The sequence below is a fragment of the Nematolebias whitei genome, chromosome 20 (assembly GCF_014905685.2).
Source record: "Nematolebias whitei isolate Nwh7 chromosome 20, NemWhi1, whole genome shotgun sequence".
NCBI lineage: Eukaryota > Metazoa > Chordata > Actinopteri > Cyprinodontiformes > Rivulidae > Nematolebias > Nematolebias whitei.
In genome coordinates, this window is record NC_056517.1 from 5717562 (window position 1) to 5728604 (window position 11043).

The following is an 11043-nucleotide window of genomic DNA, read 5'->3' on the forward strand; positions in this document are numbered from 1 at the left end:
GTTTAGTCTTAAATGTTTTTATTATGTATTGTGACTTTTGTTGACTGTAACCGTACAGCACGTTGGTCCTATAGTTGTTCAAAGTGCTTTATTAATAAAGCTGCTATGGTATGGTATTTAAATGATACAGCCTTTAGGCGTGGACCATTCACGTTAACAGATGTTCTTGTTCCTAGACTTGGTGGGCCCATGGCTGCCCTGGTCTCAGTGGTCGTCATGTTCAGTTAGCTGTGGTGGAGGGCAGCAGGCTCGCTCTCGTGTCTGCAGCTCTCTACCTTGCCACGGCCTCAGTCGCCAGAGCAAAACCTGCAACACACAAGTCTGCCTTGGTCAGTTTTTTCTTTACACAAGTAAAAATATTCACATTTTAGGGATGATTTTTGACATTTTGTGTCTATAACTCTTGTTTTGATTTGACATTGTATAATTTTGTGCAGATGTGGGCTGCCCTCCTGGCAGACTGTACAGGGAGTGTGAGCATGGAGAAGGCTGCCCCTTTAGCTGTGCTCAGGTCAGTGGGAAAGAGGGCTGCTACTCTGACGGCTGTGAGGAAGGCTGCCACTGTCCCCCCCAGACCTACCAACATCATGGACTTTGCATAATGGTGGGGGTTTCGGCCAGTTAAACCAAACTCACAAAAACTTTCACAAATTATTGATTAAACAAAAAAAAAAAAAACATACTCACTCCGTTGTATGTTTCAGGAGTGTCCATGTCTGCTGGATAAAGAGTTCCTAGCCTCTCTTCAGAGTGTGTCTGTCACACCGGTGTCTTCTCTGCTTTCCAGCAACGTCTTCGAAAATGCTGAGCTCCAATCTGGAGAGACGTTTGTGCATGACTGCAGCACCTGGTGAGCAGTGAAATTTCTTACATAAAAAATTACCTACAGTATTTTCAAAGAAGTATACTTACTGCCCACCACCAAAATGTGAAGACGGACAATATTACATTTACCTTTTTTGTGTTTGTTCCCAAAGGTTTTGTTCAACCACTTGACATAATTTATTGAAACGTGAAAAACGTGATCACTACACATCAATGGCTAACTCAGCTAAGTTGACAAATATTGACCCTAACGTCAGGTGCATAACATATAGCATAGATGCTAATAATTGTTGACGTAATAGTTGAGTGTCACTCAAATCACATATTCTAAAAGCTACGTATTCTAAGATGTATTTGCATAAATCTTTGATTGAAGTGAACTCCATTTGTCTATTAGCAAAACATCACAAACCAATACACAAATTAGAATGAAACTTTCAGAAACTAATCACTGAATGTAAATGAGCAAATTATTATGTCTTGGAGTCATCCCAGTTCAAGATGGCTATCGCAGCAGCTAAAAAATAACCAACACTAAAATGGTGATCTTGGAAGCTATGCTGTCTGGAAAGTACCTGGGGGTTGAAGGCTTGGGGCCTGGAGATAGATTGGGCCAAGACTGAAAGAAAGACTGGAGGTTTGTTCTACATAGACCCACTGCCTGCAAGGAGGACTGTCAAGGTCAGATGCTGTGTGAGCTGGGTAGCAGGTAAAGAAGGTTCTCTGGGTGTATCGAATCATGGCTGTATAAACTAACTCTACGGACATGGAATGTCACCTCACTGTTAGATAAAGAGCCAGAGCTGGTGGGTTAGATTGAGAGATATCAATGATATGTTGTTCTGCTCAACTTTAAACACAGCTTGGGCTCTGGAACCCAAACCCTGGAGAGGGGCTTCCTCTGATATGGAGTTACTCAGGGAACGTGATGTCAGGCAGGTATGGGGGTACTCACAAGCCCAATGCTGAGTGGCTCTGTGTTGGACTTCTCCTCGGTGAACAAGGGATACACCTCACTGCAATTTGAACTTCAGGAAGTAACGTCTGTCTGAGCGCTTTCAATTCACATCTCTTGGAGGGTTTTCATGTGTCCAATGAGAGACAAGTGACTTGGACTTTGAAAGGATCACTTCCAGGGGATCTGTTGCAAATGCACCTTTCAGGAGATGTGGACTGAAAGATTTTGGTGCATGTTGCAGCAGCAACTGAAGAACCTCCATGTTCAGTTCTAGTTGACACTGGCAGTGATGGAAGCCATTAAGCTGAAGAAGAAGACCTTTAGCAGCTGGATGCCTGACTGATGAAGCAGCTGACAAATACAGAATGGCCAGGATGACTTTGACCATTGTGGGTGCGGGTACAAAATATTTGGCTTGGGAGGAACTCGGTGAAGCCATGGAGAAGAACTTGCTGCTGCTGACCCATACTGGGAATATTGTCAGACCATGATGTGGTTCTGTTTGTGTCTTTGGGACAAGGCCTTGAGTGTGCAGTGGGATAGTTCCCTCTAGGCGTGAAGCTGCTGGGATGAGAATCAGCTCATTTAATCTGAGACTGTGGTTCTTAATTGTAAAAAGTGTAATGCTCCTTCCAAGTTAGGATAAGTCTTTTTCTCAAGTGGAGGAGTTCAAGTATCTTGGGGTCTTGCTCATGAGTGATGATAGGATGGAGCTGGTGAGGAATTGACAAATTGGGGGTTCAGTTGCAATAATTAGGGCATTCTTTGGTCTGTCATAGTGATGAACAACAAGACGAAAGGTAATCCTTTGGGATCACCCAGGAGGTGCTGAAAAGTGTTGCTGGAGAGAGCAATGACAGTTTTCCTCCTGGACATACTGCCTCTACAACCGGACAGTAGATAACTAGTAAACAATAGATAATAGACAAAAATAGCTATAGCATTATTAATTTATCTAATAATGAGTTAATATTTGATGTAGTCATTCACAACTCATGCTTTCATATGAGATTACGCATAATGCTATTTTTAAAGTTTGATTGAAATAGCTACAACTCAACAGAGCACAAGATTGAAAGGGAACAGTCGATATGCATTCCTTCAAATAATGCTAGGCTTTTAATTATAAATTAATTTATTGGTTGTTGTTTTTTGTTCAATTTCTTTTGTCTTTAAAACACATCTAATTAAGTCAGTCACCTCTGCTTCGTTCTGTCCCATTTAGTGGCTGTGAGCATGGCAGGTGGAATTGTTCCTTGGAACACTGCCCACTGGATGGAGGACTGACACCCTGGGGTCTGTGGAGCTCCTGCTCGCTCTCATGTGGGGGTTTAGGGGTGAAGACTCGTACCAGGGGCTGCGTGCAACCAGCACCTGCGTTTGGGGGGAAAGACTGTCAGGGTCCACGCCAGGAAACTACCTACTGCCAGGCTCCTGACTGTCCAGGTACAGCTGGTCTCATATACAGACGAACAGTCTAATTATTGCTCGCAAATGAAGGTGATAATGATTTTGCCAGGGTAGAGGTGTGTTTATTTGTGACTATAATGTTTGTAATTTACCCCATTTTACAGCCATTGAGCTAAAGTTTGGTTTGTTAGTAGCTAAGATTGTTCCCAAACACGTATTTTAAGTCCTAATTGAGATTATGAGATCTGTTTTTAAAACCTCATGATTAACTAATATAATCAATTCTGCCTGACTGTCACAAAACATTGCATAAACCACTGGATGCAATTTGATGAAACTTTCAGAAGCTAATCTTCAAGTTTTCTTTTACAACTAATTAACATCTGGAATATACCCAATTTAAGCTGGATTCCACAACCAGCACATTTGGAAACACAAAGTTATTTTCAGACATTACTGTATTCTAAGTCTTGGTGTGGTGGAGACTGATAATAAACTGATGGTTAGTAGACTGATAGTAAAATCCTCCCCAGCATATACTCAGAGCCCTTTCACACCTTAGTGAAATATTTTGACTTTAAATGTTGGCATTACCTGTTGACATCACCCCATCTGTTCCTTCATCAAATGCTAGGCCTGCTATTTGTGGAAATGGAGACAAGTTTGTTAGTGGTAGAGAGATGCATGAACTTTTGATTTGGATTTTTGCAGTCATTCCAACAGAAGAACCAACCATTCCAGGTAATGTTGGGACTTTTATTCAAAACAATTTAAGTAAAGATTAGTTTTTTTACTTCTATACATTTTACACAATATTCTTATTTTTGTTTCTTGTTAACTTTTGTTCAGATACAATTTTTCCTTGTTTATTTGCATATTCCCTTCGTTCTTCCTCTTCTACCATAAGAAGAAGATTCAGGCTTTTTGTCTTGGTCACTGTGGAGTCCTTGCACGAAAACCTGCACTGATGTCCAAAGTCCTGCTGTGAAGTTTCGTCATCGACAATGTGCAAAAGCTGTCTGCTTTGGGATCTCTCACCAAGAGAAGGCCTGCAACCTACCTCAGTGTCCAGGTACATCCAGCACTCTCCCTACATGTCTCTGTCTCAAGCAGACAGTCTAATGAGTGTTTTCTTTTTATTTTATTTTACAAAAATAGATGTAAAAAATGCCAAAAGTTCAATAATCCAGGTAAAAATCCAACAACGTTCAGTCAGGTCATCCATCACTGTCCAGATGACCTGACTGAGGACCGATGTAAAAAAAATGGAACAATACAAATGTAATATTTTCAACATTTTAAATAATTTGATGTTTCCGTAAGTTGAAGTGACTTTCCAATTCAACAACTGCCCCAGGATTATATCATTATCATAATACCATACCATTTTATTTATAGAGCACTTAAAACAGCAACAAGGCCAACCAAAGTGCTGTGCAGACAGAACAACAGACAACACACAAAAAAATATACAAAATGAAGTAAATCAGAATATAGACATAAAAACGATGCAGATACTAAATATGACGACAAACTAGTGTCACGACAAAATAATGTCACGTGATGGGTTTACACTTTTGTAAACCTCAAATAATTAAATTAAATGTTTTAGAAAATGGATATTTGAACCAGGTTAAAAGCTATGTGAATCAATCAAAATCAGCAGCTGAAAAAAATAGTTGCAGTTTTGTGTTTATTTGCACTGAGGTGAAGAACTTGAAAATGGTACTGCAGCCAGCCAGCCATTAGGGCCACTCGTTCTTTATGACTTTCAGTTGTCTTCCTGTACTGTCTTTACAGTACAGGACATATATAGTATTTGTGTATATTACCAGTCACTCACATGGCAATCAAAAAGTGTTTTGTTTTTAAGGCTTTAAGTTTTCAAGATGTTTTGCTTTTCATCGAAGGAGTTTTCTTAATTGCACCCCGTCACAAAGCAAAGAGGTGGAATTGGAAATATTCACCATTCTTCCATTTGTCCAACAGTCCACCATTCCATGTTATGAGCCTGATAATTTGAAGAAGAAGAAAAAAAGCAGAGGTACTGACTTTCATTTTGGTGTGCAGCTACATCTATGATAAGAAAGATTTATTTCAAAAATTCGGTTGCCAGGTCAAAATCTAAAATGGCTGCTGCCATAAATGTCAGTCCGTCTTGTGAGCTGTTCAGCATGATGAGCAGTTTGTCTATTTATTTTCTCAAAAGTCATCTTGCTCTGAGTGGTTTCTGGGTGTTTGTGCACACGGACATTCCAAGGCCACACTGAATTGTAATTGTTACAACGTCGATCTAAAAGAAGGGCATGTCTAATCATGGCGTTATTTTCACACTGATCAGCATCGGTGGAGCTGTAATCACTGTCCATTAAACTACTGCTCTGACAAATCGTGTGCACAGTTTTGCAATGTGTTCCGATTTCTATTGTAGGTGAGGTGTGCGCAGCAGTTGACTGTGCACAAAGGAACTGTTCATGGTTGGCGTGGGGGGAATGGAGTAGCTGTTCGCGATCCTGTGGAGTTGGTCAGCAGCAGAGGATCCGAACTTTCCTGAGACCTGGAGCCAATGGTTCATGGTGTGAGGACATTGTTGCTGGGAACCTGGAGCAACGCTTCTGCAATATAATGCCCTGCAGAGGTCAGTCACATGGGGTTGGTTAGTTTCCTTTAAAGGGGTGTTTATGATGGCATTTTCTTTAATATATGACAATATTTTTTTACTGATCAACCCTAAATTAAAGACAGGAGGCCATGGTTCAGTTGCCTGGGTTTGTCTATCTTCCTGTTTGCAAAGTTTGAGCCAAAACTCTATAGCACACAGAAAAATAGCTATAGGTATAGAGGTAGAATTTGTTGTGATATAAGTTGAGCAGCATTTCCAATATGCTGTCGTTAGTGCTCTCTTTAAGCACTAGCATATAATATGGGATCTCTATATACAGCTTCAACTGATTAATTTATAGAGTCTACAACATTCAAGATGACTACTACAGCCCACTGACCTTAAAAACACTAAGTGATGTACTAGAGTCATTTTTGCAGATACCCGTGCTAACATTTAGTGCTGTAGTAGCTGTCGATTGCCCCAAAACATGCAACAAGTGCTCCTTGTTACACAAAATGTTTGCACTGGAGCCAAATCTGTTGGTCTGTAAGCAAAATATCTTATAAATCACCACAATAATCAAATTAAACAAACCAAAAGTAGCCGATCACTCACCACTATTCAAATCAAAGTTTAAAAAGTCAAAGTTTCACTTCTTTTTTTTTTAATGTCACAGTGGATGGAGGTTGGTCCCGATGGAGTCCATGGTCCCTTTGTGATAAGCGCTGTGGTGGTGGACGCTCCATACGCACTCGCTCCTGCTCCAGCCCTCCACCCAAGAATGGTGGGAAGAAGTGTGATGGTGAGAAGAACCAGGTTAAGCCGTGCAACACCAAACCTTGTGGTAAGATTTACTGATTATTGACTGGCTTGATATGTAGATGATCGTTTTAGGTTAGCTCATTCTGTACATAACTTAGTAATGTTGTCGTTTAACTATAACAATGTACTGTTTATGTAATTAGTGATTTCCTTGTTTGTTATTGACCTCTATATTTTATTGTTGTACCTAACTATCGTTTCCCTTCCCTTGACCCTACAAGTGCCTGTTGGTGTTTGCCAGGTCAGCACAGTAAATAAGAATCTGTTCTTGGTGTTTATGCCTGGTTAAATAAAGGTGAAATGGAAAAAAATAAATAAATGAATATCTGTTATGAATCTAACAAGGTTGAATCAAATCCTCTGGATGGATTCTTCTATGCGGAAACATTTCATCTTCAATCCAAAAGACTTCTTCAGTCTGAGGAGCTGCAACAAACTCAGAAACACTTTCTCGTGAAGCACCTTCTCTCATAAGACTGAGTTTGTTGCAGCTCCTCAAACTGAAGAAGTGTTCTGGATAAAAGACAAAACATTTCAACAAAGAAGAATCTGTCCAGAGGACCTGTCTCAACCTTGTTAGATTTACCTACCTGGATTATCGAGCAGCATCAGGACATTATTAAGAATGCCATTGCATAATTATTGAACATCCTTGATACTACTGTGTTTATAATGTTTGTCCTGTATCTTCTTGAGAAATATTCAAATTATAGATAAAAAATGAGAAACACAGCAATTTTTTTTTTTTTGGTCTATATGTTTTATATGTCTGTTTTTACACAGTTTAAGCTCTATAATTTAAACCTAAAGTTCAATTTACCGTTAATGATGTCACGCTAACTTTGAATTGTCTACCTTTTTTTTTTTTTAATTTTCATTTACCTTTATTTATCCAGGTAGTCTCATTGAGCCACGAGAACTCATTTTCAAGAGAGACCTGTTTGGGGAACAGATGGGAGTTGGGGGCCTTGCTCAGGGGCCCAGAGTGGGGCAGATGAGGGTGGGGGTGCTTCACCTAGACCATGATGTTGTCAGTACCGGGGCTTGAACCGGCGATCTTCCGATCACAGACCCACCTTCTCTAACCTCTGCGCCACCACTCCCCCGAATGTTCTTGCAAACACTTCTTTCTCACACAACTCTTTATTACATTCACCAATTCTATAATAAAACATGGACAGTCGTGTCTTCTTTTACCCATTGTGTCGTTCACTGCTCTAGCAGAGTTTTCTCTTGTGTTTGCTTATTGTCAGATGGGAAAGGATGTCCACCGGGCCAAGAATTTGTGTCATGTGCCAAACAGTGTCCACAGCACTGCTCAGACCTTCAGCAGGGTATAGAGTGCCAGGGCAATGCCGAATGTCAGCCGGGCTGTCGATGCCCTAAAGGTACTAATACAGTCCCTCGCTCTGTATGTTTTTGATTCCAACACACAAACAGTAAGGAAGTTTGTGCATGGTCAGTTATTTCTTTGTTGTAGCCATGGCCAGAAAATCCCCTTTGTCATTTTCCTGGCAGCTGGACTTTCATCATCCATATACCAATATACCCATTGTCCCTCCTCTGGACATGTCCAAACCATTTCAGTCTGACCTCTCTAACTTTATCTCCCAGTGCTGTACCTCTGATAATCTCATTTCTAATCTTATCTATTGTTGTCACTCCCAAGTAGAACCTGGACATCTTGAACTCTGACAGGTCTTTCTCCTGTCTTTTTGTCTCACAGCTGTCTCTCAAATATACAACATAGCTGATCAGCTGTCTGTGTTGTTTTGTAAACCCTTTGGTTTGACCTTTGCTGACACTCTTTAGTCACAAATGACTCTTAAAACTTGTCTCCATCCATTCCCTCCTGCTCTCTCCCTTCTTCACCTCTTTCACACGCTCCCAGTTTTTCTTGATAGTCGACCCTAGGTACTTAAAATCCTGCACTTTTATGACATCTGCTTCTTGTAGCCTTGCTGTTCCGTCTGCCTCCCTCCCATTCTCACACGTAGTAATCTTGTCTTACTGCGTCTGACTTGCATTCATTTTCTTTCAGCTGCACCTTTCCAAGTTCTCGTCCACCTGTTCCCTTTTCACAGATCACAATGTGATCTGCTAACATCTTCATCCACAGGGACTCTTTGCCTGAGCTCATCTGTTCTGTCCATCACCAGAGCAAACAAGAAGAGGCTCAGAATTGATCCTTGATCCAATTCCACCTCCACCTCGAAGTTATCTATCACTAAAGCACATCTTCCTTACCCTCTCTATACTTCTCCATCAGCATCCTTAAAGTGAAGCTGGTGTTCTATTTCATGCCTCAAACCATACCATACTACTGCCACAAATACAGTGGAGCTTGAAAGTTTGTGATCCCTTTATCATTATTTTATATTTCTGCATAAATATGACCTAAAGCATCATCAGATTTTCACACAAGTCCTAAAACTAGACAAAGAGAATCCAGTTAATCAAATGAGCCAAAAATATTATACTTGGTCGTTTATTTATTGAGGACAATGATCCAGTATTACATATTAGTGAGTGGTAAAAGTATGTAAACCTCTAGGATTACCAGTTAATTTGAAGGTGAAATTAGGGTCAGGTGTTTTCAATCAATAGGATGATGATCAGGTGTGAGTGGACACTTTGATACTCAGCCTACTTAATTTTTGAAACCTAACATCTGAGTGACTTCAAATATGATTTATCCACGGCCCAAGGGAGCCGACAGACAGACTGGTCCACGCGACCATTTATCGAAAATGTCCTACAAAAGAGCCTAATGGCTCCCCAGTGGCTTATTTAGTAAAGAGATCAAATAAAAATGGTTTTCATTCAGCAAGACACCACAATGTTTTATTCAGTTCATGGAAGTGAAGCAATACAAACCAACTGTTGGAAATAAAGCTATAGTCTATTAAACTTCAGACAAACAAAACACACAACTGTATAAACAGATAAAATGTCATCTAAATAGCACTCATTGGTGTGTGTGTGTGTGTTCAGGTCAATTGAAGCAGGATGGTGTGTGTGTGGACCTTTGGCAGTGCGACTGTCTGGACTCACTAGGGAAAATGTGGGCGGCTGGCAGCTGGCATCAAGTGAGCTGCAACAACTGCAGCTGTTCTGAGGGACAGCTCCTCTGCACCAATCACAGCTGCCAGACTTCCTGTGTTTGGAGCTCCTGGTCTAGTTGGGCAACATGCAGTGTCTCTTGTGGGCAGGGCCAAAGAACCAGATACAGGTGAGGACGCTTTTTATAAATATGTGCTTATCAAAATCACTTGTTTTATTAACTGAAAGCTTTAATTCATTTCTATTTTTCTCAAAAGCTTCAATTTAAACATGAATCAAAGGTATTTTCTTATTGTCTCGTTGGACTTTTTAGTCAGCAAATGCATTTTAGTGGCGGGTAATAAAAATAATTGTAAGATATTCAAGGAAAGTGATCAAAGTTAAAAGGCAAACAGAATGAGCTAAGAAAAAAGAATAGAGAAAAAACGATTTAAATAATGAGTCCATGAACAGACACTGATCATCTTCAGAGTTGAACCCAGGAGAGAACTACACTGTAACAGGAAGGACAAGTAACTAAAATGTAGCAAGGGAAGAGGCTCTGTGAAATAACAGAAAGTAATGAGACATAAATGTATCCTGTGCTGTACCAGATCTCTGATCCCAGATGGTGAAAGAACAGATTGCCACTTTGAAGAAGTTCAGCACAAATCCTGCAACCCAGGATCCTGTCCACCTCTCTGTCTGCTGGACAGACGGGAGCTCAGTGTGGGAGACACATGGCTACCAGGAGAGTGTAAACAGTGGTGAGATAAAAGTAGACAAACTCATGGGATGAGAATCATTTAAAGCTGGGGCAGGCAGAGAAAAGACATTTGACTGTACTTTAAAATAAATGTCTATTTTGCATTTCAGCACGTGCACACCAGAGGGTGTTTATTGTCAAGACATCGACTGCAGAGGTTGGTATCTGTATTTATTCTAGTGACAGAGAATGCACAAAAGGGTTAAATACAGTAACACTACAGCAGTGCCTTGAAAAAAGTATTCACATATCTTGAACTTTTCCACACTTTCTTACATTACAACTTTAAATTTAAAAGGAATTTAGTGCATGTGTATATGTAAGACATACTAGACATATACTAGACGACATATTTTTAACAAAAAGTACAAATACAAATAATAATAATAAGGGAGATTAAAATTACATGCCAGACTGAGATGATCTGGACATGTGCAGAGGAGGGAAAGTGGGTATACTGGTAGAAGGGTGTTAGAAATGCAGCTATTCGAGTTATGATTGATGGTAATCACATGAACACTTAGCAAATTTAATCTGATACAAGTATTAGTTTTAGAACCACAAATTACAGTAATTATATGGTTTTACATAAAATTTTGAGCGATTCCATAATTT

At 40.1% G+C, this 11043-nt stretch overlaps 1 protein-coding gene across 1 annotated transcript in view; it reads left to right on the forward strand.

Moving 5' to 3' along the window:
- The window catches only part of LOC119426815 (SCO-spondin-like), a 224330-nt gene that overhangs the window by 166258 nt on the left and 47029 nt on the right, over positions 1-11043 (forward strand). The window contains exons 63-75 of the mRNA XM_037694396.1: positions 101-108; positions 177-329; positions 438-604; positions 705-850; positions 3009-3238; positions 3905-3934; positions 4101-4265; positions 5625-5831; positions 6475-6642; positions 7874-8008; positions 9615-9852; positions 10277-10429; positions 10539-10585. Coding sequence (XP_037550324.1) covers positions 101-108; positions 177-329; positions 438-604; positions 705-850; positions 3009-3238; positions 3905-3934; positions 4101-4265; positions 5625-5831; positions 6475-6642; positions 7874-8008; positions 9615-9852; positions 10277-10429; positions 10539-10585 — 1847 coding nt within the window. The remainder of the gene's footprint in view (positions 1-100; positions 109-176; positions 330-437; positions 605-704; positions 851-3008; positions 3239-3904; positions 3935-4100; positions 4266-5624; positions 5832-6474; positions 6643-7873; positions 8009-9614; positions 9853-10276; positions 10430-10538; positions 10586-11043) is intronic.